The sequence below is a fragment of the Baudoinia panamericana genome (assembly GCF_000338955.1).
Source record: "Baudoinia panamericana UAMH 10762 unplaced genomic scaffold BAUCOscaffold_10, whole genome shotgun sequence".
Lineage (NCBI taxonomy): Eukaryota > Fungi > Ascomycota > Dothideomycetes > Mycosphaerellales > Teratosphaeriaceae > Baudoinia > Baudoinia panamericana.
This window is the reverse complement of record NW_006911266.1, coordinates 575,131-602,391: the sequence shown is the minus strand read 5'-3', so window position 1 is coordinate 602,391 and position 27,261 is coordinate 575,131. Positions and strand designations below refer to the sequence as shown.

General features: G+C 54.0%; 16 protein-coding genes across 16 annotated transcripts; 11 read left to right on the top strand and 5 right to left on the bottom strand.

Moving 5' to 3' along the window:
• Nucleotides 1-827: 827 nt before the first annotated feature.
• On the top strand, nucleotides 828-1,484 carry BAUCODRAFT_75006 (uncharacterized protein; the record flags this gene model as incomplete). The annotated part of the gene is made up of 1 exon (XM_007680613.1): nucleotides 828-1,484. The coding sequence occupies one exon, from the start codon at nucleotides 828-830 to the stop codon at nucleotides 1,482-1,484; it is 657 nt and encodes a 218-aa protein (XP_007678803.1).
• A 757-nt stretch (nucleotides 1,485-2,241) lies between these two features.
• BAUCODRAFT_94024 (glycoside hydrolase family 17 protein) lies at nucleotides 2,242-3,681 on the top strand. Its single transcript, XM_007680787.1, has 3 exons — nucleotides 2,242-2,877; nucleotides 2,928-3,160; nucleotides 3,210-3,681. Exons 1-3 carry the CDS (start codon nucleotides 2,328-2,330, stop codon nucleotides 3,291-3,293), a joined length of 867 nt encoding a protein of 288 aa, XP_007678977.1. The 5' UTR covers nucleotides 2,242-2,327; the 3' UTR covers nucleotides 3,294-3,681.
• Nucleotides 3,682-3,921: 240 nt separating this feature from the next.
• Nucleotides 3,922-5,061, top strand: BAUCODRAFT_217383 (uncharacterized protein). Its single transcript, XM_007680786.1, has one exon. It carries the CDS (start codon nucleotides 4,141-4,143, stop codon nucleotides 4,843-4,845), a length of 705 nt encoding a protein of 234 aa, XP_007678976.1. The 5' UTR covers nucleotides 3,922-4,140; the 3' UTR covers nucleotides 4,846-5,061.
• Nucleotides 5,062-5,239: 178 nt separating this feature from the next.
• On the top strand, nucleotides 5,240-6,286 carry BAUCODRAFT_124737 (uncharacterized protein; the record flags this gene model as incomplete). The annotated part of the gene is made up of 4 exons (XM_007680785.1): nucleotides 5,240-5,362; nucleotides 5,505-5,808; nucleotides 5,923-6,015; nucleotides 6,039-6,286. 4 exons carry the CDS (start codon nucleotides 5,240-5,242, stop codon nucleotides 6,284-6,286), a joined length of 768 nt encoding a protein of 255 aa, XP_007678975.1.
• A 927-nt stretch (nucleotides 6,287-7,213) lies between these two features.
• BAUCODRAFT_217325 (uncharacterized protein) lies at nucleotides 7,214-9,459 on the top strand. The gene is made up of 4 exons (XM_007680784.1): nucleotides 7,214-7,651; nucleotides 7,708-8,567; nucleotides 8,705-8,742; nucleotides 8,797-9,459. Exons 1-4 carry the CDS (start codon nucleotides 7,514-7,516, stop codon nucleotides 8,967-8,969), a joined length of 1,209 nt encoding a protein of 402 aa, XP_007678974.1. The 5' UTR covers nucleotides 7,214-7,513; the 3' UTR covers nucleotides 8,970-9,459.
• Nucleotides 9,460-10,521, top strand: BAUCODRAFT_217282 (uncharacterized protein). Its single transcript, XM_007680783.1, has one exon. It carries the CDS (start codon nucleotides 9,949-9,951, stop codon nucleotides 10,309-10,311), a length of 363 nt encoding a protein of 120 aa, XP_007678973.1. The 5' UTR covers nucleotides 9,460-9,948; the 3' UTR covers nucleotides 10,312-10,521.
• BAUCODRAFT_217283 (uncharacterized protein) lies at nucleotides 10,522-11,816 on the bottom strand. Its single transcript, XM_007680782.1, has one exon. It carries the CDS (start codon nucleotides 11,530-11,532, stop codon nucleotides 10,732-10,734), a length of 801 nt encoding a protein of 266 aa, XP_007678972.1. The 5' UTR covers nucleotides 11,533-11,816; the 3' UTR covers nucleotides 10,522-10,731.
• Nucleotides 11,817-12,317: 501 nt separating this feature from the next.
• On the bottom strand, nucleotides 12,318-12,761 carry BAUCODRAFT_217301 (uncharacterized protein). Its single transcript, XM_007680781.1, has one exon. The coding sequence runs from the start codon at nucleotides 12,644-12,646 to the stop codon at nucleotides 12,407-12,409; it is 240 nt and encodes a 79-aa protein (XP_007678971.1). The 5' UTR covers nucleotides 12,647-12,761; the 3' UTR covers nucleotides 12,318-12,406.
• A 44-nt stretch (nucleotides 12,762-12,805) lies between these two features.
• Nucleotides 12,806-13,734, bottom strand: BAUCODRAFT_36458 (uncharacterized protein). Its single transcript, XM_007680442.1, has 2 exons — nucleotides 13,083-13,734; nucleotides 12,806-13,030 (listed from the first exon to the last, which is right to left on the bottom strand). Exon 1 carries the CDS (start codon nucleotides 13,328-13,330, stop codon nucleotides 13,139-13,141), a length of 192 nt encoding a protein of 63 aa, XP_007678632.1. The 5' UTR covers nucleotides 13,331-13,734; the 3' UTR covers nucleotides 12,806-13,030; nucleotides 13,083-13,138.
• Nucleotides 13,735-14,459: 725 nt separating this feature from the next.
• On the top strand, nucleotides 14,460-15,399 carry BAUCODRAFT_36457 (uncharacterized protein). The gene is made up of 2 exons (XM_007680441.1): nucleotides 14,460-15,225; nucleotides 15,361-15,399. The coding sequence occupies exon 1, from the start codon at nucleotides 14,717-14,719 to the stop codon at nucleotides 15,074-15,076; it is 360 nt and encodes a 119-aa protein (XP_007678631.1). The 5' UTR covers nucleotides 14,460-14,716; the 3' UTR covers nucleotides 15,077-15,225; nucleotides 15,361-15,399.
• Nucleotides 15,400-15,781: 382 nt separating this feature from the next.
• BAUCODRAFT_26212 (uncharacterized protein) lies at nucleotides 15,782-17,997 on the top strand (the record flags this gene model as incomplete). The annotated part of the gene is made up of 3 exons (XM_007680363.1): nucleotides 15,782-16,199; nucleotides 16,249-16,802; nucleotides 16,861-17,997. 3 exons carry the CDS (start codon nucleotides 15,782-15,784, stop codon nucleotides 17,995-17,997), a joined length of 2,109 nt encoding a protein of 702 aa, XP_007678553.1.
• Nucleotides 17,998-18,441: 444 nt separating this feature from the next.
• On the bottom strand, nucleotides 18,442-19,369 carry BAUCODRAFT_158619 (uncharacterized protein; the record flags this gene model as incomplete). Its single annotated transcript, XM_007680780.1, has 2 exons — nucleotides 18,621-19,369; nucleotides 18,442-18,566 (listed from the first exon to the last, which is right to left on the bottom strand). The coding sequence occupies exons 1-2, from the start codon at nucleotides 19,288-19,290 to the stop codon at nucleotides 18,442-18,444; spliced, it is 795 nt and encodes a 264-aa protein (XP_007678970.1). The 5' UTR covers nucleotides 19,291-19,369.
• A 579-nt stretch (nucleotides 19,370-19,948) lies between these two features.
• BAUCODRAFT_94015 (uncharacterized protein) lies at nucleotides 19,949-21,099 on the top strand. Its single transcript, XM_007680779.1, has 2 exons — nucleotides 19,949-20,081; nucleotides 20,149-21,099. Exons 1-2 carry the CDS (start codon nucleotides 19,969-19,971, stop codon nucleotides 20,915-20,917), a joined length of 882 nt encoding a protein of 293 aa, XP_007678969.1. The 5' UTR covers nucleotides 19,949-19,968; the 3' UTR covers nucleotides 20,918-21,099.
• Nucleotides 21,100-21,605: 506 nt separating this feature from the next.
• BAUCODRAFT_74673 (uncharacterized protein) lies at nucleotides 21,606-23,886 on the top strand (the record flags this gene model as incomplete). The annotated part of the gene is made up of 4 exons (XM_007680581.1): nucleotides 21,606-22,350; nucleotides 22,412-22,778; nucleotides 22,839-22,980; nucleotides 23,056-23,886. 4 exons carry the CDS (start codon nucleotides 21,606-21,608, stop codon nucleotides 23,884-23,886), a joined length of 2,085 nt encoding a protein of 694 aa, XP_007678771.1.
• Nucleotides 23,887-24,102: 216 nt separating this feature from the next.
• BAUCODRAFT_36453 (uncharacterized protein) lies at nucleotides 24,103-25,287 on the top strand. Its single transcript, XM_007680440.1, has 4 exons — nucleotides 24,103-24,336; nucleotides 24,386-24,538; nucleotides 24,600-24,688; nucleotides 24,748-25,287. Exons 1-4 carry the CDS (start codon nucleotides 24,178-24,180, stop codon nucleotides 25,226-25,228), a joined length of 882 nt encoding a protein of 293 aa, XP_007678630.1. The 5' UTR covers nucleotides 24,103-24,177; the 3' UTR covers nucleotides 25,229-25,287.
• On the bottom strand, nucleotides 25,259-27,190 carry BAUCODRAFT_216969 (uncharacterized protein). Its single transcript, XM_007680778.1, has 2 exons — nucleotides 25,479-27,190; nucleotides 25,259-25,423 (listed from the first exon to the last, which is right to left on the bottom strand). The coding sequence occupies exons 1-2, from the start codon at nucleotides 26,967-26,969 to the stop codon at nucleotides 25,289-25,291; spliced, it is 1,626 nt and encodes a 541-aa protein (XP_007678968.1). The 5' UTR covers nucleotides 26,970-27,190; the 3' UTR covers nucleotides 25,259-25,288.
• Between the last annotated feature and the right edge of the window lie 71 nt (nucleotides 27,191-27,261).

The following is a 27,261-nucleotide window of genomic DNA, read 5'->3' as shown; positions in this document are numbered from 1 at the left end:
GTGGTAGAAGCTGGCGGACCAGGTGGCGCGTAAAGGTTGTTGGATCATAGAGTCTCGGTTCTGCAACCTTTAGCAGGACACCTGCTTAGTATAACGACAGCCTGCTAACAGTGTTCAGACGCGAACATTCCTAACCTGAGACATGAGAAGCTGAAGTCCAAGAGGAGAAAGTGAAATACAGGCCATGCTGTGCGGACACGCAAAATGAGCGGCGTGAAGTCAAGTTCTTCGTGCCGGCACTCTCCGACGCAACAAACCCGAGCGGCTTTTGCAGGGAAGAACTATTGCAAGCATCGCACGCTCTCACCTCCATGTGAAGCTCTACGCGGCATAATGGTTGCCCGCACCTGAGGTACTGCACAATGACCTCTTCGGCGAAGCGAGGCACCGAGACTGTCCGCACGATCGTTTCGGCCGTGCGCGGTTCGCAGTATATACGAGATTGGGTTGGACTCCGACCGTATCTAGCCAATGTTCATCCGCATGTTTGACCAGAATCGCTGCTCTTACCTGCCCTCGCAATTACTACATGCAAGTCACTTGTTGTCACCGCCTGTACGAGGACTAGCAACCACCAGAGCCATGGTGGTCTTAATCATTCGGGACCGTGCAGCATGAGCATAAAAGGGAGCGCATCTGCCTCTTCTACTGATGATATCAGACTTAGCTATATCGTTCCCATAATCGCGAAGCTGACGGAGTGACGTGGTCAGAGATTTGTTGTACCAGGACGTTGATCCATTGCTGACGCTGCTCGCATTTCTTAAACAGCATTCGTGTGACGCCGAGCTCGTTATTCAATCGACAAAGCGTCGCAAGGCGAGAACATGACGCAGCTGTCAAAGACCTTCCTGGTGCTAGGAGGGACAGGTGGAACCGGCAAGCATTTCATCACCTTGGCCTTGCAAGATGGCCAATACGTTCGTGCACTTGTCAGGACACCCTCCAAACTCCCGACCGAGCCAAGTGGCAACCTCGAAGTAGTGCAAGGCTCCATCACCGACGACGAGGTTGACACCGACAGGCTCGTCAAGGGAGTCGACTACGTTATCGCGATGCTCGGCGACAGAGAAGCTCAAGAGACCACCAAGATCTGCACAGCATTCGTCAAGAAGCTCGTCCCTTCAATGCGCAAGCACGGGGTCAAACGCTTTCTCTACCAAGCTGGAGCACTAGGCAGGCCGTACAGAGGCTCTCTTGGTGTTAGTCTCTGGGCGTTTCGGAATATCGTCGCTCGCAGCTATGACGGTCAGCATAAAGATAACGAAGCCGTTCATGACTACCTGTTGACGGAAGCGAATGATATCGAGTGGATGATCCATCGTGCCGGAATCGGTGGGGATGGTCCTTCCAAGGGCCGTCTGGAGCGCTCAAAGACAACCCCCAACATTGGTACCTTTGAGGACTGTGCGAAGTACAACTATCGTACAATCATGGATGAGTCGGCGGTGCATACTTGTGATTACAGCTGCTATGGCAAGTGAGAAGTTTTCTACGGCGATCCGATCATCAGCGCGGTAGAGTGAGGTTCCAAGTACTGTTTTTTTTTTGAAAATCTACCGTCATGCAACAGCTTCAGATCTGTTACCCGGTGCCACTTTGAAGGTTGCGGTAGCTTACACAACGAGGGAGACTTAAGAACCGTCTGTCATTGTATGATCAGAACCAAATTGCATGGATTGGAATGCGTGGACATTGATTGATAGAACTGTAACGTGGGGGAGATGGACGTATTCAGCAGCCTTGGCGATGGACCGTTAGTGGAGCCGTCCACGTCACGTTCTGGACGCAGCGCCTTGCCACGCCTTCGAACTTACGTAAACCATATTTTCGTCTGTACCTGACGATCTATATGCGCCAACACGGAGCTTGCGTTTGCTTGGCTTTCACTCCTCCAAAAGAGCATGCAGGATCTGTACGGCTCGTATTCATTACGAGGTCAGGTACGGAGTCGCTTCATCAAGTACGGACTCGCCTCCGTTGTCAACGAGTCTAAGATGGGAACATGGAGGCCGGGAGCAGATCCCATGACGCAAGCCAGCGTCGTATTCATGAGGAGCAGACGACTTACCCCTGCCAAGTGGTGCCACACCGCGGCGACCGCACGAATCAGCTCTTCCGGGACCTGCGCCCCACGCATCCCTTCTCCGCATGCGTCAATAGGCCGTTCGTAAATAGTGAACTATTTCCACACAGAACTTTCGAAGAGCTGAGCAGGTTTGTCTTTTTGATCTTGCAGACCTTTTTTAACCTACTGTACAGACGTCTCCTCTAAGGCTTTCATCCTTTCAGTCACTCGCTATTCTTATAGGATATTACTTGCAACGATGAAGTTCTCCTCCTTCGCTACCTTGGCTGCGGCCGCCCTTCCTCTCGCATCTGCTTACTGGAAGGGTGTTAATGTTGGTGCAAACAACCCGGATGGCAGCTGCAAATCGCAGGATGACTGGGAGCGGGCGTTCAACGACCTTCAGAGCGTACCACAATACTTCACGAGCGTTCGCCTTTACGCCACCAGCGATTGCGGAACCCTAGCCAACGCTGTCCCTGCAGCCTTGAACACTGGTACCCAGATCTTGGTTGGCGTTTGGACAGAGGATGCGGGTCATTACGCGGCGGAGAAGCAGGCCCTGATTGACGCCATCAACGCCCATGGCAGCGACTGGATTCTCGCTATCTCCGTTGGGTCGGAAGATCTCTACCGTGGCGACACCGACGCTGGTACACTCGCGCAGCAGATCTACGATGTTAGGGGCATGGTCAACGCCATGGGCGTTTACACTGAGGTCGGCCACGTCGACACCTGGACCGCATGGGTGGACAACGCCAACACAGATGTTATCGTCGCTTCTGACTTCATTGGCATGGACGGTTACCGTGAGTGTGACTTAGCTGCCGTGAACGAGCAATCATTGACTTGAGAACAGCGTACTTCCAATCCAGCGATATTAGCAGCGCCTACGACACCTTCTGGCAATCCGTGGATGCAACCCGTAACCAGGTCAACGCCATCAGCCCTGGCAAGTGGGTCTGGGTGACCGAGACCGGCTGGCCAGTCTCTGGACCAGACTATGGTGCTGCCCAGCCTTCTCAGGCCAATGCTCAGGCTTACTGGAAGAGTGTTGGTTGCTCCGCCATTGAATCTGTCCACTTGTTCTGGGTGAGTTGCGATACTACTTTCTTTAAATGCTCCCCTAACATTCTTGCAGTACTGCTACCAGGACTCGCCTGCCTCGCCTTCGTTCGGCCTGTGGGATGCGAACCGAGACTGGACCATCGACGTCTCGTGCTAAACGGGAGGCGACTAGGTTCTTCAAGAACTGAACCCCAAGCTCAGAAAGCAACGGTAACACAAAAGCGAGCACGGAGCATCGCCTTTGACTTCATTACGCTCCTTTGGAAATAGAAGTTCATATACATGAAGCTGTAATGCCCGATATACTCCTTCACGCTTTCCCACCGTTTCTGCTGTGACGAGGAATACCTGATCTGTGCGCGCTAGTTTCTGATTCAGATGATGGGTTGAGTGTGTCGGCAGTGATCAGTCGAACGTTGTACAATTGCATGAAAAACATGCTAGCAGTTTCGAGGAGTAATGTCTCAAATGTTCTACCCTCCTGCGGTCGTCCGCAGTGAAAAGACAGGTAGTGAACATACGCTCATCATAACCGCTGGGGTAAGTACTTACCGTCTCCGAGTAGTTGGTTTCAAGTCCAATCAATATATGGCCCCATAATGGTCCGTATTTAGCAGCAGCGACGTCCGCATCAGTATTCTACCTATACAGTTTAAATTACGACATCATTGCCTGGCGACCGCAACGTGTCGAACAACAACAAAGAGCGATGGTTGAAAGGCGACAAAGACTCGTCGCACCCTTTCTCTGCAAAAAAGGTCAGCCTCCGTACAATGGTATAATGTGGACTTTGTTTCCGTTGTTTGTACCAGTGAATATGCTGACCATCGCATGGGAAGCCTACATAAAAGCAGCGAAAGGCGCCGCAGGACCACAGTCTTGCTCAGCATCTCGCAACAAGTCTTCATAAACCGGCGACCAACACCAGACAAACCTTTCTGGTCTTCCAAGGCTTTTCACCAATTCCTAGACATTGTTCCATCCGGTACTTTAATCGAAACACCATGGCCTTCACCACCGTCCACACCGTCCACATCTGCGGCCACTCGCTTGTCGAGGTGGTCCACGAGATCGACGAGCAATCAACGGCGTTCGTTTTCATAGATAGCGTCTGCGGATTGGTGGACGAATGCAAGCGCACCAGTGGCGAGTACTGGATTGAGCAGGCTACGGCTGAACCAGTCACAGAGTACGATACCGAGCACATGAGGCATCTGTACTTCACGGCCCTTACTGACACAAAGCAGGCCCTCGCCAAACTCGACTCGATCAAGTCCGTTTGTCTGGATGATGTGGAAGCCACGGCAGGGACGAACGTCGCAAACCTGGTCCTTGCCACAACGGAGCACCGCAACGCAGCCGTGGATGCATTCCTTGATACGACTAGCATCAACAAGCTGTGCTCCATCATCGAAGGCTTCCACCATCGTCCGGACAGGCTCCCCTTCCTGCGTTACTGCAGTTCCCAAGCCGACCGCAACCTCACCGCGTTGAAAACCAGAGTCAGCGTCCTGTCCAAACTTGTTACTGACCTCGAGAACCAGGCAAACCTACAAGCAGCTCGTGTTCTGACTCAGCCGTACGAAAAGGAGCTACTGGCTGCTATTGCAGCTAAGCCTCTCTATGTCCGAAGACGCGAGAAGAAGGCGCTGAAGAAAGTCGGCGCTTCTAAGAAGTCGAAGCCGGTGCGAGCAAATGCTTCGTACTAGAAGCGAGCCGAGTGTTACTCGTGAGTGCGGATTAGCACTGAACGGAGGCAACGAAGTTGTCACGTTAGTGGCCGCTGGCTGGGCGTTTGGCGTTCTGATTGAGGAATGAGGCTTGCGTGAGTAAAGTTGGTAGAGGTCAATGGCTCGTTTCAAGCTCCTATAAGTGTCTGCATCGCAAAAGTATTGAACCGCTACTCGCTTGTAGCATGCTTAGACTGGACGCATCTAGAGGTACTTGCAGGTTGTGTTTACTGGCCGTGAACAATAAGAGTGGGCTCGACCGAGGCTCTGCCGCATCGCCGCTGCGCGGTGTATTGTGCTTCGTGTGAAGACAACGGCGTATCATCGACATCCCTGGACACTGATCAGTCGCGGCTCGAGCATTCCGCCCAGTATGCAAGGTGACGTCCCAGACGGGCTCGTTTTGTTTCACTATCCGCTGTCACCATACGGTAGACGATGTTGCTGGTACTTGGCACTTCGCCATATTGCATACGCAGAGTGTGTACGTGAGGCCGTAGGTTGAAGCGTCTGATATTTGACGATGGGCGCAGATCCAGCCGGCTGCAGATGCTCCCACGGCCGGAACAGAACGAATTGGGCGTCAACTAATGCCGAAGTCCGTGCTTGGCGGTCAGTCGCGACGTTTATATCGATAGCCGCATGATCATACAGCGCTTGGAAGGACAGCAGCGCTGCTCAACAAATTCAGCATTGATGCGTCGGTATTCTACAAAGCAGTTCAGACTATGCCTACAACTCATCCTGCATTGAGCAATCAGCGGTTCGTAAAGGATCGGGCAGGCTTCTATACCGACGACTGGACGATGCAGCAAGCTGTCAGGCAACGACCAGAAGACCTAGTGAACCTTTGCCAGTGCTGGGGTATCGCAGACTCGCTCTTCGCACATGGCAGAGAGTGGGTTGCTGGCACCAGTAAACCCAGCTTAGCCGACCTCGAGGGTACGCGATGCCGACATAGCAATACAGAGACGTAGGCTTACTGGTCGATAGGGTTGTGGTCATTCGACTGGACCATAGCTGATTTGATGCCGTCTGCAGAGTAACTCCCGGAAGCACTCTACCCTGAGGTTTACAGCTGGCGTAGCCGCTTCGTGGCCATTGTGCGAGACGCCAGAGCTCTAGCACCTAAGCCAGTCTCGCTGCAAGGTGCGTCCCACTCATTCTTGCAGCCGAATTCTCCAACAAAGAGCTCTTTGTGGACGCCGACGACCCGCTCAAGATCGAAGCTGATACCATGGTGGAGCTCTTCCCGACTGATGGCGGTGGTTTGACGCATCAAGATCGAGGGCGGCTAGTGAAGCTAACGAAGAACGAGGTGGCCATTGCGATGCAAACCAAGACGGGTGAGGAAGTGCACATTCATGCTCCAAGATGGCAGTTTCGAATCCGGGTACTTGATGGAGGAGCCAAGCTTTAGCGAAGTAGATGTCTCTCCGTATTGGCTGGCAGTTCGTTCACCAAAACAACATGATGCAACGTAGCCAGGTTGACATGTGCGATTAAGCGCACGCGGGACCGTCGATGCTATTCGACACGATCTTTGCCTATTAGCGCTGCCGCAGAGTCAAAGCAGTCAATGTCTTTCATGCAACGGGGCGTACTTAAGCGGAACGAGAACAATACTTAAGCATCCGATAGCGCTGGATCTGCTTGCAATTTGTGGTCTGCAATGCGAGACCGGCTTACCACTTGTGCTGTGCTGCTAAATTAGTGACAAATGGCAGCTTTACACGAAGGCTCGTCGCTGCGTAACAAGTGCATGCTGTGTTACTGCAGTCGAGTAGGCACAGAAGCCGTACCACAATAATGTTTAGCCTGCTTTTGGCGCCGGCATGCCGTGCTGCAATACACGTGTACGCTTTTGCAGCATGGTAGGACGGTCATTAGAGCGATGGATGTCGTTGTCGCGAGCGGCAAGGCAGCAAGCAGGATGCATGTGGTGTTGAGACGATGATGGCCCGTTTGGCCAACGGTAGCGGCTTTCGATTGGGCAGCAATAAGCCCAAGAAGGCCTCGTCGACTGCCACGTTGATCCGACCGTGATCTGACGAAGTTTTCACTTTCGTTCCCTCTCCCACTTGAAGTTCTCTTTCCTCACACGGTCCAGAGCATTATCCCCTGCTCGCGGAAGTACTTTTCCGTCGTGGTTTTCGAGACTCTGCTGTAAAGCGCTTAACCAACACTCACCATAGAGAACGCCACGGCGAATCCGACCCCGGTTTTCTGACTCTGCTGGCCCTTGGGTAGCCAATCATAGGTCTTCCTGGAAGTCTGAGCGCTCTGTGGGTGTGACTGCCCCTCGCTAGCGGCCAGGCTCAGCCTTTCAAGAGCGCTTTGTTCATTCTCTTTCCACCTACTCCAACGTCGACTATACGTAGCGCGAATCTCTCGTCGGTTTGGAGACTCGCTTTGCACCCACAGAGCGTCCCATCGCTCGAGCCTTCCGGTCTGGATCGCCAGCCCGAACCATATCGGAGAAGACCACGGATTGCCTGCCACAGGTACACTTGGAGCCTGCCAGACGGAGCAGCCCTGAGTACGAAACAAGGCCAGCCAACCAGCCTGGGTAGGAGCGAGATTTTGATCGTCTATTCTCTGGAACAGGAGTTTGGCGCCGCCTTTATACATTTGTACAGTTTGCAGCATGGCTGCGCGTGAGATAGCCCGCCAGTGGTTCATACCCGGAGACGGTATAGACCGCCATGTGATCTCCGCGGACATCCAGCGCTACCTAGGAAACGATGCGACTGTTCGGCCAGGTCTAGGTACCGGCGAGAATGAGGTAGGATAGGAAGGGTACCCAACCGTGCCCAGGAATTCTAAGCTTACCACGGACAGGGAGTCCATGGCTACTGGATCAAGGCGTACCGCAATCTGACCACTGTAGGCTTCAATCTGCTTATAGCAAGGCCGTGTACTAATACGATGCGTCAGGCAATGATAGCGGACTTGCGTGCGGATTCAGCGCGATGGAAGCAGGAACAGCGCGTGCTAGGCGGAAGAGGTAGCAACAGTCCAGTCATACACGACTCATCAGGGATCACAGTACCTGACCGAGACTTAACAGATTACGTGCAGTCGTCGACATATCAAGCAGCCGTTGCTGGTGCGAGGCCGGACCGGCGTAGCGGCGACTCACCCACAGTAGATGGCCCATATGGAGCGCCGCCTTCTTCGCGGGACAGAGACCACCGGATGCCAAGTAGAATGCCGATCGACAGGGCGCACAACGATCGGATGGATATAGACCCGCCGGCGGTGTCTGCATCCGACAGGAGATACGGTCAGCCAGACCGCGGATACCAGCCCGATGGCCGAGCATACCCAGTGGACAGGCCAAGCTATCCCTCGGACAGTAGACCTGTATACCCGCCGCAGGATCCCATATCTGCGCCATACGGTCGGCCCGCAGTAACTTCCGGATATGTACCTGAGCCACGGTATGCTCCAAGCTACCAACCGCAGCCCAGTGACGGAGCACCTCCGGGATACGTAAGACAGGGTGACTTCTTCGTGCCAGTGTCGGCTGCGTACAATCCTGCGCCAGGCATACCTAGTAGGTCAGAGCCACCACAGTTCCCAAGCGGCCCATATGGACAGCCTCAACCCTCAAGCCGGGATCCGCGTGACCCAAGAGATCTTCGTGACCCAAGAGACCTCCGGTACCCCAATGAGCCGCCCGGCTACGCTGATCCAAGGTACGCTTACCCGAGCCCGGCCGCTACCACAGTCTCTGTACCCGCGCGTGATCCTCGGGACCCTATGCCAGGCCCGCCTCAGCCAAGGTTCGCATTGCCGGGTCATATCATAGTATGAGCACTGCTAATGAACGCAGCACGTACGGGATACCTGGCTATGACCAATATGGTCGACGTAAGTACTATTGACGACCTGATGAAGGAGTACGAACTGATACGGCCTCTTCAGCCATTCTGTCTCCGACGAGCCAAGCGGAGCGGATTTTGCCACCCACCAGGGAGTCCACCCATGGACATGGCCGTGAGCGGGAGCGAGAGCGGGAACGTGACCGCGAAAGGGAAAGGCCGATTGTGAGCTCCACGGCCGATGGCCACCGTTCGAGCCGCCGGCGGATGCAGTAGCCTGACGGGTACACATACTTCTCCGCTTCGGAGTGCCATGCGAGAGTTGAGTTGTCAGCATCGCCTCCGGAACCGTATCATCCCATAGGCAATGAGGCCGAGTGTTTGTCAGCGGACTCAGTCGGCTCCGGCGTCTACAGCTATGTAAATCTTATGCGGCCCCCAGGAGCGCTCCATGGACTGGATGCATGGTCACGTTTACCACACGCAGCTACCGGAGCTGCACAGCAGCTTTCGCATGACCATTCACGTAGCCTTACGATTACAAGATCGGCCATCGACACCTGGTTAATGTGCGGTCTAACTTGCCAGCAGATTGTCGGGGTTCTGTGGATTTTTCGTTTTGCATTTACAATGGAGCTTGGTGGACCTTGTGTTAGACAACCATTGCGTAACCCGCAAGTCGGGAAGGAACAACCGCGGACTAATCTATGTCAAGCTAATCGGAAACGGCTCCGTACGGAACGATCAACTTCAACCGCGGTATTACTCACGCTGTTCCCTCCTGTTCGGGTGCCGCTACTTGATACAAGATTGTCCTTTCGACCTCGCTGGTACGCTACCGTACCCCTTGAAGGTGCCAATGGTGACTGCGCTATACGGCTGGCCCCCCGCACGCACATGGCCTTGACTGACATCAGGTCATGACGGCCGGGTTAAGCACAAACTTCACTTCCTTCTTGGCGACACCACCTACTTGCTGTAGACTTCACACTCAATGGTGAGGTATTAGAGGACCGTTCGCGAAGGCTGGTCTGGAGCTCCAAATGCCATGTGCACGTCGACTGTCCACGCTCTTCACTTATCCCTTAGCCTTAGAGAGAAATGTGGACATATTGTGCCCTGCCAACAACGCTGCATTCACGACCAAGCATAATGTCTCCTATCTCGGCAATCACACTTTCAGGGCTGCTGACAAGCGTTTCTGTCGTAAGTCTACCGACAGAGGTGAACTTTGCCTCACGTGAACTTCTCGTCAATGGCATTGTCCTTTGTTCTTGCCCCATTCCTTTACTACACACTCACCGCAGATACCTTCTCAGAAACCAGCCCAGCAATCGTGGCCATCGGATACGCTGACACTGTGCTTACCGCCATGCCGCCACCCACGCGAGAAAACATACGCGCCGATCTGGACAGTTGCCGCAACCTTCAGAACGAGCACGTTGCGCAATACCAAGCCTTGGCCGAAAGGTTCTCGCGTATACCATCAGTTGTGCGGGAAAGTCACAGCCTCAGTACAACTCACACCAGAACTAGCGTTTATGCTTTCGAATCGTCTCCTCAGAGCGTACATGGTATCGTGCTCAAGGCAGTTGCCGACATGCTACGAAGCGCATAAGCGGAACTCAACAGCGTCGAGCCTGAGCTGGCAATCAGCACTCTCGAGGGGCTGACCATGTTCTTGGAGCAGGTGGGTGGAATGCTGACAGAGCTGGAGGAAGCAGTGAAAGCGCACGGGAGCGTCATGAGTTGGTCCGTCATCGGCGGCGAGATGGTCGGTTAGACTGATGTCGGACTTAGGTAGCCTGAGCAAAGTCACACAAGCCAGTCGCCATATACCAGTGCATCATGCTCCTCCAAGCGTGAGATGACGCCGAGCTGATAGGCAGTAGCAGCGCGGCCGTCAAGTGAGGCACCACCTGAGCGCACCGCACCCTTTCCTAGAGCACAAAGAGCACAATGCACTGCGGCAGCCGGCAGACAATGCTTTGCTCGTAGGCCTATATATGCTGCTGCTTGTTCTTCTTATGCTTCAGAATTATAGCATCCGGTTCGACACAATTACCACCCGCACAGTACAAGTTGGAGAAGAAACAGCACGATATCCTACAAGATGCTCCCAGGAACTTCCGGACCTACAGGCCCCTCCGAGGTGCCCGAGCTCAACCGTCTTCAGAATCGCCATACTCAGTTCAGTAAGTGTCTTGCCCAAGTTGAGGCGGAATATCTCGCTTTGGGCCTGATCTATCACAGCCTGCCTCTCTTCGTCAGGGAACTCCATGCTGGCTACACCATGGACGTCGACCGGATATGCGCACGGGACTTTACCTGCATCAACGACGTTCCGGAAGTCATCAAGAAACTGCGGCAGCTTCGGGAGTTGCGTGAAAGCTCGAGGCGCCGCTTGAGAATCGCCGCTCATGCCGACAAGCTCGCGCTCGATGCCGTCAAAGTTCTGCTCCTGCATGCAGATGCCGAGCTTGACGAACTGACCGACAGTGTCGTATTGCTTGATACTTACCTGCAGTATCACGAGCATGCGAAGAGGAACCTGGAGCAGCAGCACGGACTGGCGCCCGATGCAGAACTTCCCACGCAAGACTCGGTGTTTGCAGGGAAATGGCAACTTCTTCGGTGGTGGCTTCTGAGCCTGCCCCAAGCCGAAGTGATGGCTGATCTTGGTCATTGAGGGGATGAGATCCTGGACGTATTGAGCACCGAGCCAATTGACGGACCGGTGTTCGGAGGTAAGGACGGAGAAGAAGATTCCACTGACTCGGATGCAGGTGACGAGTGGAGCGAAGAGGACCAATGAAGGTGGGCTTATAAAGTGAAGCATCAAGCTCGCTTGACAATAGCTGACCGCTGTTGGGATGCTGTTGCGTTCCACTACCCCAAAGGCTCAGGAAAGACGGATGGCCTTGGCAGGAGCGACTCACCTAGGTTGGCGAGCGTATAGTATATGGAGTTTCTTGCGTCGAGTTTGCGTGGGAAGGTAGCTGACTTTGTATGATTCGCACCATGTCACTGAATAATGGCGCCCTGCCTTTCTGCCCTCTCCAGCACTCGTTCACTACCTCAGTAGGATCCGTCAATGCTTGCTCGAGTAACCGCGCCGTCTCTGAGAACATAGTTTGGTTCTGCAATCGGCAAGCGGACGTGCTAACTGCTGAAGAGGCTGCGCTACTCTCTTGTATACTCGCTCAGTCATGAGTCCTGGGATCAGGCACGTATGCAGTGCAAGCTGTCTGCAAACTCCGAGACCGCTGTCCGGCCGAGCGTGGTATATACAAGCCGTGGTCCTGCATCACGCACAACCGATCGAAACGTCTAGGGCCGTTGCACTACATTTGACTTCGAAACGGCTGTCAACTGACCTCGAACCTGCGCGCCCGTCATAATAAGGATGATAACCGTTGAGAAGCTTGACGCCTCGGAAGTATATAAGCGGTCCCGTCGGGCTGCAAGTCTGTGACTGACCGCCGAACCTTAAGGACGGTGCTGCTCTCCTGGATAGGGACAGGTCACGAGTCATGCCTATGTTCCACCATCGAAGTGCAGATCTTCCTTCGCCAATGTGTATATTTGGCTTTATTATCCAACTCCTTGCAGTGGTGAGCACCCTTGACGATCTCCGCCCACGGCCGGAGTACTGACTGTGCACATTTGACGGTGAGACGACGATGGTGGAAAAGGGACCGCCAACGCGGATGTCAATCAGTCACACGAAGAACAACGTATGATGTCAAGAGTCGTAAAGGCCCGCATGTACACCAAAGGAGATTGGAGTTGAGACGATTGCATTCGCCATTGTGTTCATTGTCACGGTGCCACCAAGGGTCGCATCGATACTTTGGTATCGCTGAGCCGCCAGTCTTCGCATCCGGATAGGTTACCGGATGGCCGGCACGAAGGCCGCAAAGGAGACCAGCCTTCCACCTGATAAAGAGCATGTGAATATTGCCAGACGGCTGTCTTTGACTTGCAACGATCCCGCAAAGCGGTTAGCGCTGTCTCGTTTCCTGCTGCGGTGTCATAAGCGAGATAGGCTCAACTTCAACTTCCGTGACGGAATTGTCACACGTAGGTCCTTTATGTCATGTAGGTTTATGGTCATCAGATTGCACTTATACTAGGGGACAATACACCTTGCACTCCGCCTACGATTAATGACGGATACACACCGTCGCTAGGTTGCTGACAGATGCGAATCAGAAAGAGGCGGGAATCTGCGGGATGGATTTCGATAGCGAAGTGGCCTGCCAGGATTCCACGTGCTAGGCTTGAGAGATCACTTGCCGAGACAGACTAGCAGGTCGGGTGGCGTCTTCCCGCAGGTCGACATTGCTTCTACAATCACACCACCATTGCATGCTGATCGCTCCGTAGCAGAAACAAGACTGGACTCTCCTGAAGCTGTTGCTGTTCCCCGGCGCGCTTACACTTCAGTAAGATCGAATCAAACGACGAAGTCGGAAGTGGGCGGCAGACCTTCGGCAGCAGTCATGCAGCATTCGGGTCTGCAACATGGGCGCCGTTGGCGAAGATACAGGCATTCTCCACAAATGGCAATGCCCCTGTTCGCACATCGTACCGGGGACGGAGACCATCCCGTCTGGTTGGCAGAAGACGGCCATGTTGCTCCAGCCATTCATACGGGAGAGCTGATAAGTTCAAATATATGTTGATCGCTCGTCAACTGCTTCTGGACCGATGTCCGGACCCGCAAAAGGCAGACCGAGGCGATCTCGAGTATACCTGCGTTGTAGCTTCTAGCCATATAGATGTCGAGCTCGGATTGGCTCCATAAGCGATGACACGCTAGCACCGCGGACGTGCATTGGAACACAAGGTCAATCTTATGTTGATGCAGGAAAGTCTGGGTAAGCCGGGTGAGCCTGCAATGCAGGAGACGCACAGGCTCCGTCCATTGGCAGATTTCCATCGCGCGATCATATTCGCAGAGCACACATACATTCCAGAGTCTCCGATAGATGAGCTGTGGAGACGGCAGGAGTGACCATCATCTGCGGCAGAGTGGATCAACGCTAGTGACCGTTAAATGCAAAGCTTGCGTTGTCGACAAAAACCGTTGCTTGAAACAACGCGCCGCTGCAAAGTCAAAGACGAGAGCGTTGCTTGATTGCAACAGTTTTATGTCACCTACTACTCACTAGAGCGACACAACCGAGGCCCAATATCAGGGAAAAGGTCACGATGCGAGCAGTGAGTGCGATTGGTTCGTGTTTCTCAAGGGAGTAACGATCTGCGGTTGGGCCTCCAAGTCCACTTTCCATTGCCGTCCGAAAGATAGTAAGGCTGTATCACGCACTGTGCACTGTGCAGAAACTCTTCCCAAATCTATCGTGGCTGTCGCCGCATTGTGAGGCAGTCAGCGAAGACAGATGCGTGCCAGCCTTCATTTACCGTGCATATTAGCGTGCCGGCCACCGTCAGCCTTATCTTGAAGCCTGATGCGCGAAGGGCACCAACACGATGGATGTAGAACCAATTGTCAGATATGCATGTTGACAGAAGGATTGGTGGACTGGCGTGAGCAATAGTGCATCGTATTGCGAGGCCTGTCTATGTGGGGAGATGGAGGTGGTGGTCCTGCATCCGCGTTGAACTGACAAGTGCGGAGCTTTTTGGGTCGGTTCGACGCACGCTAGCTGAAACACCATAGCCTTGGCACGCTACCGAAGCTGAGATGATCGATCATCAACACGCACGGCTGTTGTTGTTAGCCTTTTACAACCGGTCCCTCGGCCTGACAATGGCCTCATCACGACGCGCACCGCCAGCGGACAGTTACGATAAGTATCCAGGGGAAGGTACACGCGCGCGCGAGGTGAGTTGTTCGGTTTCTCAATTGCCTTTAGCCCAACGCACCCTCGTCCTTCGCTCCTGCAACCCTGTCATCCGCTGCGCGCCCGTTGCGCACGCCAAACGAAAGCACCAAAGCCCGCCGGCGTGTCAATCGGCGCTCACCCTGGACCTGGACGACCCTTGGCTTCGTCTGCATGCACAACGTTGCTGCTCTATCTGCGTCTACTGCCAGACCTGATCGCCTCTCCGTCCGTTACAACTCGGGACTCTCGGCATGGTACGCAACCCTTTTTCTCCGACTCGTCCGCTGCTCCACTGCCGGCCCCTGTCGCTTCGAGCCTCAGTGCCGCCATCATCCATGTTCCCTTGCATTGTTCAGACTGTCGCTCGCCGAAGCTTTGGAAGCACAACGCAAAATGATCTTTTATCTCTGCTTCACGCCCCGCCTTCACCATGCCAGTACGCACAGCAGAAAGCGCACAACGCATCTTCTGTGCATCCAGGCTTTTCCTGGATTGTCCATGGCACTTCATTACCGTTGTCGCCACATTTGATCAGCACCCAAAAGAATGTCAAGCTTTGATGAACAGCTTGTGGAGAACCTCCCCCGCCGTACCCCTCCGAGACACACTTGCAGGCTGACAGCTCCCATCACATCTCTTCGTCTTCCCTGCCCTTGTCGCCGTGGGCTTGCCGACCCGTGGTACACTTCTCTTACTCCCGTCCTGCCCGGACCAGGATCCGTGACCTTGATACTGCAACAAACAAACGCCTCATACGCGCGACAACTAAACACTCGCGTTATTCGAGTATAGAACTGATTGAATCGTGACTTCAGAATCAAGCATCCAATGCCGGCCAGCAGGCTCTTCCGCCACCTCAACCTCTTCAACATCCACGATCGGTGGGATTGATCCAGCAACATCAGCCTCCGACATCCCATCAATCGCACGGCCTTCGAGCATCTCAAGCGTCGTATATATCGCCACATTCGTCATCCGCCAGCCTGTCGCAGCAGCATCAGTCTCCGTACATTGGCTCTGTTCCTGGTATCCATCCTCAACATCCCGGAGACACCAGCTTCTTCGGAGCACACCCAAGTCCGTACAGCACTAACAGTGCAGCCGGTAGCTACGCTTCGACGGGTGAGCCGCGCCCTTCCCGCTCACAAATGCCTTGCCCCGTTCTCAAATGCGCTCTGAAGGCCATGCGACGATCTTATTGACTCTGGGCTAACACGTCTGCCAGAGCCCAACGACATGGCAACCCAAACGGCAATGAGCCGCCAGCCTTATCCGCCGATGTCAAGCTATCAGACACCACAGTCGAATTCGCCAGCATCAATACATTCTCCACAGACCGACGCCCATGGACGTCCTCTCTACCAAATGCCGCCAATGGCGCAAGCCATGTACTATCAGTATCCTTCCATGCCTCACCAGTCCCCGTATGTGCCGCACCAAGCCGCATCACATTCGCATCCGTCAATGACCTCCGCTCCTGGTGCCCTTATGTCACATCAGCCGTCGCAACCACCCATGGCGCAACAACAGCAGTCACAGCCAAGTCATCCCCAACCCAGCATGATTGACACTAAGCCTGCTCAATCTACCATGACCAGGACGCCTTCGGTCATGGGGGCACCCAGCGCAACGCCTCAGACGCCGTCCGGTCCAGGTGAGGAATCCCAAGTTCTGTTCACGGTCCGTTTGCTTATACTTCACAGCTCCTGGACCCATTCCGGCCACAACACCGCTCGTCGTACGTCAGGACAATACCGGCGTGCAATGGATCGCTTTCGAGTACTCACGCGACCGCGTCAAGATGGAATACACGATTCGATGCGATGTAGAGTCCGTGAACGTTGACGAGCTCCCTTCGGACTTCAAGTCCAGCAATTGTGTCTACCCACGCGCTTGCGTTGGGAAGGAACAGTATAAGGGAAACCGGTTGCACTACGAGAGCGAATGCAACACAGTGGGCTGGGCGCTTGCGCAACTAAATCCAGTCTTACGCGAGAAGCGAGGCCTCATCCAGCGTGCAGTCGACAGCTGGCGCAACAGTAACCAGGACGTACGATTACGAAGCAGGAGAGTGCGGCGCATGGCTAAGATCCATAACCGGAAGGCGCAATTGACGCCGGGAGCGGTCTCGGGACCTTCTGGACCTGCGAGCGCAGGTTTACCACCACAAGGTATGCCTTCTCGAGCAAGCACCCTTGGCTCGGGGCTGTCCCCAATACATCATCATCATCACAGCGACACTGGTGGTGGTGATGATGTTTCCAGCATGTTTCACCATTTGTAGTTGGACGCCCTCTGTACGATTCCCATGACAGCACAGCTACAGCGCCGAAAGAGGAGGCTTCCCAAGCAGTATATGCCTTGTGTACATTATCGCTTTTCTTTGCACGCACATATACCCTGTATTGCTCCTTGTGCTTTATTGTTACTTCGCTGCTTATACGCTGGCCGGCTTGTTTGTGCCTCGCTACGCAACCGCACCCCTGCTGCCACACCACAATCTCGCTTACGATGATCGACCGCTAACAATCTCTTTCACTATAGGCGGCAATGAATATAGCAACAATAGTGCGCCGGCACACCATCACCAAGCGCCACCCTCTGCTGATGAATTGACATCACCGTCCTCGGCCTCGGCTCCACGATATGCGCAGAATTTCTATCCGACTTACCCTCAGCAACCCGGAGCTCCAGGTTCCTCCTCTATTCCTACACTTCACAATGCTATAGATCCAATGCACCCGCAGGCGGCATCGCTTGCCATGCCAGCCACTACGCGAAGGGATGTGAAGGAGGAAAATGATGAAGGCACCCGACGCGCTCTCTTCGGTGATTTGCCAGAGAGTAAGCGACGCAAGTTTATTCTGGTGGAAGACCAGCAACGTGGCACGAGGGTGCGTGTACGCGTGATGTTGGACCAAGTAAAGATGGACGACATGCCAGACGCGCATCTGCGGACGAACGCCGTCTTTCCGCGATCTTACTTTCCGAGGCAAGTCTCACCATCGGGGCGGGAGCGTTGGGATGATGAAGACGACCAAGCAGTTGGTCCGCACGGATCAGCGCAAGTAGTGGGCAAGACATACGTCAAGGTGCCATTGCTGGATGGAAGTGAAACGGAGCTTCCAGTGCCTCGCATGACCAAAGGCCGGAGAGCGAAAGAAGTCGCGCTGAACGAACTTGGGTACCGGATGGCCTGGGGTCAGGCAAGAACTTTCAACGGGCGGACGCTTTTCTTGCAACGGTCACGTGAGTTGGTTTTACCATCGGTAGGCAGGATCACGCTAACACTAGGACCGACAGTCGACGCGTATCGTAGTAAGATGCGTAGCACTATGCTTGGAGCTGGACAGGACGTCTCGACGATTGCACCACACTTTGAAACCCGGCCTGGAAAGAGGAAGTGGCTTGAGCGCAACAAGCGAGTCAAGCGAGGCGAGTCGCCAAGCTGAAGTTCGACGACCCACGTACGCGATTGGACGTTAGAAGGACTGGGCGGGCTGTGAGTCTTGACGACCTGCCTAAGGCGTTCGTGCAGCGAGACAAACCCGTCCCCCCGGAGACTGTTGCGTCTTTATCGGACCGGAGCTGTGTTCTCGATTAAGGCACGGTGTAACGACTATCGATCAGCAGACGAACGGTCAAATCCTCAAGCGGAAGACGCGCTCCCTATGGCTCCGTGATGGAAGGCAGGAGAGACACTAGCATGATTGACGATATATGCTCGATGAAGGCTCTTCGGAGTGGCGTGTCGGCACTATTGCCTACGCGTAAAGCATACTGTACAGTACATATAACGAACAAAGATCGGCCGCTGCACCCCCATTGCTTTCCGCCAAACTCCGTTACCCTATCGCAGTTATGCACTGAATCCGAGGGATGAAGCAATAACCCATTTAGTAAGGCTTCTGACCGATAAAGTTTCCTGGTGGTGAGTATCGGGCGACAATATACCATGACCCGCTTGCTGACTGCGCCTTGCCCATCCCAACATGGGTGGTGCTCTTCCACATGCGCTGTGCTACATATGATCGTCAGCAAGACCGAATTGCATTGCGAACTGACATCAACTTACTGTAATGCCCAGTCGCCATGCCGGAGCCGCCGGAACAGCTAGCGGCAGACACCGCTCCGCCATCATAGTGAGCTTCTTCCGACAGCCAGGCTTGTATCGCCTGCTCAAACGCCATACCGCAGCCGGTTGCGAAGGCAAGGTTTTCTCCTTCCTGGCGTGTTCCGGCATGCTGCATACCGGAGTCCCTGCTAGCCAACATTTGCGCCCATTGTGCCGCATGCTGAGCTAGCTCATCGGACCATTCGAGGGCGGGAAGGCGTTTCTGGGCTCGAGCGTCGTTGTGTGCGCGTAGACAGGCCTTCTTGCTGTCACCTGCCGAACTACCGCCGACAAAGCCTCGATGCTGTTGCCGGTCTTGCTGCACTTGGCTGGCCTGCTGGGTACCGTATCCTTGCCGGCCGCCAAATGGATGCATGCCGGAAGTATGTCCGCCGAATTGAGATGATGCCGGCCCTCGCGGATGTTGCAGCGCCCGTAGATAGCCTACATATGGGTAAGGCGCACAAGACGATGGATAATAATCACTGAGCTGTGCTTCGGCTGATGTGTTGGACATCTGTCCTAGGTCTAAACTATGTGCATGCTGGTAGGGTACGAAATTGTTGCTCCAAGGTCGTGGCGTTTGCCAATAAGAGCCTGCAGGCGCGCCAAAGTATCCGAAGGGGCGCATTGCTGTTATGGAATGGTATGCGGGTGTGAGAGGAAGGCACGGACGTGATGATGGAGAGACAGCATAGCATACAAGGATAAGGGCGGACTTTCAGTAGTTTGCCCTCAAGTGCCCGTCGGCTACTGCCGCCATTACACATACCTCATTCACTGGTGCGCTGACGTTGCCAACTTTGCAGAGTGACTGCTGGGAAGCCAGAAACGGTGCGTGCGTTGTTCTTTGTAAATGTTTCTGAGTGCAAGCAGGCTTCAAGAGACTAAGGAAGGTGGAACATTTGAAATGATACAGCACTGCACATCGCGTTTCTCGTCATGACCTTGGAGTTAGCCATGAAACCACGTAGATCTTCGTTTGGCCGGAAAAGCTCAGATGGAAGTAGTCGGGCTCGATGTGTGATATGTGGGAACCCTCGGACGAGGACCCTCCGCTACTAAGGTAGCCGTGTACCAGGCGTGAGTTTATAGAGGCGGAAACGTAGACCGTTGCGCGCCTGCTGACCCTGAACAGGTAATCTGGGATGTCGTTGCATGATGGGAGGTGTGCGAAGCATGGCAACGAGACCACCGAGGCACACGCGCCGGATCTACCCGACAGTCAGATCGTCATGCAAGCTCCCACATCGTGTCCAGCAAGGGTAGCTTTGTATAAGCTCGTATCGCTTGAACGCCGCGAGTCACGATGGCCGCAGCTGCAGCAAAGAAGAAACTGGTCGTCTGTGGAGGCAACGGCTTCTTAGGCAGCAGAATCTGCAAAGCCGCCGTAGCACGAGACTGGGATGTGACGTCGATTAGGTAGGTATGCAGACAATCTCTAAATTGATTGAGCAGTCGCCAGTCATACTGACCCTACGACCAACAGCCGCTCCGGGGAGCCAAATTGGCCGTCAGTGTCTTCCCATCAAACCGCACCGCCGTGGTCAAAGTCGGTTACGTGGCGGTCAGCCAACATTCTACAACCCGATACGTACAAGACCGATCTGGAAGGCGCAGATGCCGTGGTACACAGCATGGGTATACTGCTGGAGGCAGATTACAAAGGTGTACTTACTGGAAAGGAGTCGCCTGTCTCCGGGCTAAGACGAGCGTTCTCCTCGACCAAACGAGGAGGCAGCGTCAACCCACTCGAGAGACAAGATGGAGAGCCAATTGAGCCCGGTGAGCAAGATGGCCAACTGACCTACGAGCTCATGAACCGAGATTCCGCCATTGTGCTTGCCAGGGAGGCGGACAGAGCAAAGGTCGCTTCTTTCGCTTACATCTCCGCCGCGGCTGGTGCGCCAATACTGCCAGGACGCTACATCAACACTAAGCGAGAAGCTGAATCAACCATTACTTCAACATTTCCAAGGATGCGGAATATCTTCATTCGACCTGGGTTTCTCTACGACAGTAGCCGGACCTTCACTATACCGATGGCTGCTGTGACCTATGGCGGCTTTCTAGTGAACAGCATTACAGGTGGCAATCTCACATGGGCCATGGGCGCTGGAGGTGCGAAGCCGCTACAGGCTGATGTCGTCGCGCAGGCGGTTGTTGAAAGTCTGGCGGACGAAAACGTCAAGGGGCCGGTTGAGGTCAAGGAAATCGAGGAGCTTGCCAATCGCGCATGGCGTAGAGGTATGCTCTAAGTCGGTTGTTGTAGACGATTTCTGGCTGCGTTCAAGCGAAACCGTTGTAGTATAGTGTACAAGCACCGCTCCATGTCACGAAGCTGAAACCTCATTGTCACAGACAGCTTATGTCTCGTGTTCCGCAGCCAGCTGGGAAGGTGGACATTCTGCGTATTCCATGAATCTTTCGAAGAGGCACCGCTAACCCTCATGCCTCGAGTACAACGAACCGGAAAAGGCAGAAGGCTGCTGAGTTTGCTGACTCATGTTTCCATCGTGGTGGTGCGGGAAGAAGCGACTTCCCTCATTTGCCGACAGTCTCTTAACACAACCTCCATCCTCCTCTCTACCGGCGACAAGCTTGCTCTGTCCATTGTACAGAGCTTTACGACCCTCCTCGAATACGAGGTCTGAGTGCTCACGAGGTATGTGACGATGATGCAACGCCGTAGAGCGATCCTTCTCGGGTGTCCACCAACCTGCAGTCTCATGTACCCGCTGATCGGTCCTTCATTTGGCACTACCGCTGAGCAATGGAATGCATTGCCACAGCCCTGCACCAACACTGGCCTGAGGCGGGGATCGTTCTCCGCAGGCAGTGAACACGCCTTGGAGAGCTAGAAGTAAGTTCGAGGCCAACAATGACGGCCCATCATTATCTTCATCCTCTCTTGCGTTTCTCGCATCTGTTTTCGAGGGCATGACCATGAAGCTAGCGCTACTTCTGCCTGCATTCCTCACGGCCTCTGCGCTGGTGGGAGCGCAGCAGACAATCACCACGCTTGTCCCGCTTGTGTTCAAACCACTTCCGCTTGGTTCTATCTCGCCGAAAGGATGGCTCAAGGATCAGTTGCGTTTAATGAGTGACGGTCTCGCTGGCCACGAACATGACTTCTACAACTATGTCGCGCACTCCAGCTGGCTGGGTGGAGAGAAGGAGTATTCCAATCTTAACGAAGGCTTTCCTTACTGGTTTAACGGACTGGTGCCTCTAGCGTATGGCCTCAACAACGCGAGGCTGAAAGACCAAGTCCACTCGGCTGCGCATATCGTACTGTCACGCCAGTCAAGCGATGGCTGGATTGGACCAGAAACTGGGACAGATCGTAATTTCTGGGCAAGGTATCCGTTATGTCTGGGTCTGATACAGCTGGCCGAAGCCAACAAGACCTGGACGACACCCATCGTCTCCGCTTTGCACAACTTCACATCCCTCATGCATGATATGCTCGCGGACGACTACACAGGGTATATATATCACAACGGCGACCCAATGTCAGCGGACGGGTACTCGTGGGGTCAGGCGAGAAGTCAAGACATGATGATAACGTTGCAGTGGCTCTTTGAGCACCACCCTGTTAACCAGAGTCAGTTACTGCTTGATAACATGAACTACCTCCACCAAGCAGGGTTGAACTGGGAAGACTGGTACAACCAGCAAGCGTACTTCGGTGGGTTGTCTACAATTGCGCGGGTAATGGATGAGGACTAACTACATCCGTCACTGTACAGGTCAAGGTATGGAGAACGATCTGAACATCCTCAGTATCAATCTCACGCAAGCCAACTATCCCTTTGAGCATGGCGTGAACGTCGCTCAAGGCTTGAAGGCGGTTGCAGTCGTCCGTCGTTTCACGCACAATGACAGCTTGGTGCAGACCGCGATGGACGGCGTCAACTGGACAATGCAGTACCACGGTGCGTCTTCTGGCACGGTGCTTGCAGATGAACGCTTAGTGGGATTGGCCCCATACTCTGGCTCGGAGCTCTGTACATCTGTTGAGACGATGTACTCGTTGTCGTACCTCTATCAGGCGCTCGGCACCAATTACTATGCCGATCGAGCGGAGCTTGCGGCATTTAACAGCTTGCCTGCCTTGTAAGCTTCTACACGAATTAATCATTTCTCGGAGTGGCGGACGCTAACGTGGTCGAATAGGTTGACGCCGGATTGGTGGGCTCACCAATACATGGCAGAACCGAATCAACCGTATGCCCAGAACCTCACCAATACGCCTTTCTACAATGTCAATACTTGGGGGCAGACCTTCGGGCTAGAACCAAACTACCCTTGCTGCACGGTATTCTTCTCACCTCAATCTGCACCGAAGTTGCCTGATGACTCTTGCCGTCTCGATGCTAACATGGATATGTAGGTCAACCACCCACAAGGCTGGCCCAAGTTTCTCTCCAACAGCTTCGTCAAGGTTGGCAACAATTGTTTTGCTCACGCTTTGCTCAGCCCAGGTGCCGCGAGAACGACATTGTCTAGCGGTAAAGTGACTGTGAGCTGTACGACAGCGTACCCTTTCATGGACGCGCTCAGTTACACCATCAATGCCGCCGCACCCTTCGACTTCTACGTTCGTGTGCCCGCATGGGCTGGCTCAGCATCCTCTATTGCGGTCAACTCCGATTCGACGACTTGCGTCTCGCCAGACCCTGACAGTGGACTTCATAAGCTCAGTTTGCCAAAGGGTACTTCGACTGTCTTGTACACCCTCGTTAGCGACATCCGCACCGAGCCGCGCGAGAATGACACAGTTGCTGTCTACAAGGGTGCGTTGTTGTATGCCTTGCAAGTTGAGAACACCAACACATCGACACTGCCGAAACCGTACAACAACCCCAATACCTACTTTGACGCAAACTACGCTCCGGCTCAAAGTCGGGACTGGCAGTATCACAATACATCTGCGTGGAGCATTGCGATCGATCCGTCAACATTGACCTACCACGGCCATAACAAAACCTTTGCCTCTTATAAGCTTGCGAATCCGGCTTTCGCGCCAGATGCGACGCCAGGGTATATGACCGCGCTAGGATGCGAAATCGCTTGGGACCTTGCTTTCGGGAGTGTTCCAGGTTATCCGCCAGTTGGCGACAAGAAGAGGTGCTTGGGTAATACCATAGAGGTCAGATTGGTGCCATATGGGAGTGCCAAAACGCATATGGCAGAGCTTCCCGTCATAAAGCTGGCAACGTAGTGCAGAAAAGTTGCTTTTTAATTGTTAAATCTTTAGGGCATCCTTACAACTTTTCTGCCATTCTCTATACATAACAAATGAACTCTACCCTACTACCAGTGAATGTAGAAGGTGAAGTAAAATCAAGAGATGCCGTCCAATAGGAAACGTCTTCGGCAGTTTGATTGCCGAGTTCCGGCGAACGTCATGTTCCAATGGCTCGATCTAACCAGTCCAAGCAATACCTTCACTGCATTTGAATCAACCTTCCCTTGCTTGTCGTTGGTGAAGGTTTGAGTATGGTAAAGAAGCATGTCTAAGTTGTCGGAGCCGTTGAAGGCTTTCATCAATGCCGCGCACGCTCGACCGAATACGACAACTGCTCCAAGGCACATTGCCTCCGTCTATGAGAAGATAGCCAAAGATGCAAGGTCAAAGCAAGTCGGCTTGCCGGCATGGCTTACAGCGTCTGTATGGATGCAGTCACTCTAGAGTACGATCATCCGCTGACGTAAAGTAGACTGCTGTTACCATGACCATGAACTCGCCGCAGTCGCTACTTGAGCTGTACGGCTTGGCGACGTCTGCAAACCAGAGCAGAGGCGCGCAGAGCGGTGTTTGGACGGCCGAGCTCATGCGTGAAGTTGGCCTGAAGTGCATCGGTCTCAATGGGGTACGCTTTGATGGCAAGATGAGTGCGAGTGCCTCGAGCCAAAACTAAGGTCGTCGTGCAGGTACCTCGTACCATCAACTCACTGGGAGCCTTCTTTGACGGCCTACCGAAGGACGTTCAAAGCGAGCTGAGGAAGCGAAAACCACGACGGTAAGCCAACAGAGACCAGTTGACCTGAAAACCCATTGTGATTGACGGTATGTATGCAGACACCTGTCTCGGCAAAGCATAGATGAGACTCTCAAGCGTGGCAACTGGCTTTGGAACAGCATTTACCACCCGTTCACCGACAAGCTTACCGCCAAACTCGGACAGTCTCACCCAGATCTACCCGTCTTCATCATCGAAGGCGAATACGGCGCGCTGTTCTCCGACCCGGGATACCCCGGCGGCAACGACCCTAACCGCCCCGATATCGGCCGTGTACTCATGTCCATCGTGGCGGTTGCTTGCTTACGAACACAAACGGGCGTGGGACCGCAAGTCGTGAGCCATGTCTTCGGACTACGTAAAGCTTATGAGGATGGCAGTGCCGAGGCGGAGGAGGAGGTGCAGGGTGGTAAGTGGTTGGCTAGCAATGAGGGCAGCCTTTGGTTGCTTGAACAGGTCGACAGTATCATTGAGGCGATCGGTGGTGGGAAAGGTACTAGCTTTGCACCGGGGCTTGATACGCCCAAGGCGAAGCTTTGATATATACAGTCAAATGTACAAGAATTGCTGTACAGCCACTGCAACTTTCGATGTCAGTACTTACTCCATTCTGCCAAGGTTCTCCGCGACGTTGAACTTGGCGCCTGTCTTCTGCTTGACCTCGTCGAGCTCCACGCCTGGCGCAAGCTCGATCAAAGTCAACTCCCCCTTCTTGCGATCAACATCGAACACGCACTGCAAGCTTATCAGCACGATACTTTCTTCTCACGCGCTCGACGGTCAGACTTACAAGATCAGTAATGATGGTGCTGACAACGCGAGCGCCAGTAAGCGGGAGGGTGCAATTCTGGACGATCTTCGGCTTGCCACTCTTGTCGACATGATCGGTCAGGACAACAATTTTCGTCGCATCCGGGTTGCCGACAAGATCCATAGCACCACCCATACCCTTGAACACCTTTCCTGGAATCATGTAGTTTGCAAGATCACCGTTTGCGCCGACTTGAAGAGCACCGAGCATACTGACATCGACGTGACCGCCACGGATCATGCCAAAAGATTCGCTGCTGTCGAAAGTGCTGGCACCGGGTACGAGCGTGACGGTCTCCTTGCCTGCATTAATAATGTCCGGGTCGAGCTCCTCCTCGGTAGGGTAGGGGCCCATACCAAGGATACCGTTTTCGGACTGTATCCAAACATTTGCGTCAGGCGGTAGGTACGATGGTGCGAGGGTAGGCATGCCGACTCCGAGATTGACATAGAAGCCGGGCTTGAGCTCCTTGGCAGCACGCTTCGCGATGCGGTTTCGTCGGGCTAGAGCAGGGTCCTTTTGGCCTTGTTCCTCGAGATTTTCCTCCTTGCGGAGGGTCTTGAACTCAATCATTTTATCTGCAGTGGCCTTTACAATACGGTCGATGAAGATGCCAGGTAGGTCGATCTCGTCTGATTTCAGCTCACCGACCGGGACGATGTGCTCGGCTTCGACGATGGAGACTTTGGCTGCCTTGGCCATGAGGGGTGCAAATGATTGTGTCGTGTACCTGAACTGGCAGTTGCCAGCTTCATCAACCTTGTGCGCGCGCAAGATTGCCACATCGCCCTTGATCGCAGTCTCCATGTTGTAGATCCTACCGTCAAAGATACGGGTCTCTCGGGGCTTGCCAGGTTCGATAATCTCGGAACCCTTGAGTCTCTGGGGAATCTGGCCAGTTTGCACGAAAGTGTTGACGCCTGTGGGAGTGAAGAAAGCCGGAATACCGGCGCCACCGCATCGGATCTTCTCCGCAAGAGTACCTTGCGGTGTAAGTTCGATAGCAATCTCGCCGTTTAGGTACCTGCTCTCCAACGCTTTGTTGTTGCCGATGAAGCTGCAGATGGCCTTGGTCACTTGGCCGCCCGCAATAAGCGGCGAGAGACCACCACCGACTGCCGTGCCGGCGTTGTTGGAGACAGCGGTAAGTGAGTGCAAGTTGTCGGCACCGCGCCGCACCATGGCGCCAATGATGGTCTCTGCTGTACCGCATAATCCGAAGCCGGCGCTCAGGACTGTTGATCCAGACTTGATGTCGGCAACGGCTTCATCCACAGAGTCGAAGACTTTCCGCTGACCACGTACTTTCTCTGGCGCACCGCCCGGAGCTTCTCGTAAAAAGGTCGCGCTGGTCCTGAAAGATCTGCTCTGATTCGCGTGCCGTTTGAATGCACGTGAGGTCTGCACGAACCGGATCTGGATACCACCGGCTCCTGAGAGCTTCGGCAACGAACAGGCGAATTCCATCATACTAGCCTGCTATCTTATCACTGCATCCGATAACATACAAAGGTAGGAAAATAAAACAATGCGAAGATTGGAACCACGCTGGTGTTTACAGATCGATGCGAGCGGCGTCGGAAGAGAGGTGGGGATAAGATGAAAGCCGGTGGAGGCGCTCACGGTAGGAGTTTCGGCAGAGCTCGGCGAGCCTCAATGCCGTCTGACTTCACCTTCACACTTGCCTTCCTCTTCTCTCCATGAACGAGACTGTCCGGAGACTCTCCCTGGCTTACCTTCATTCCAATACGTCCGGGTTCGA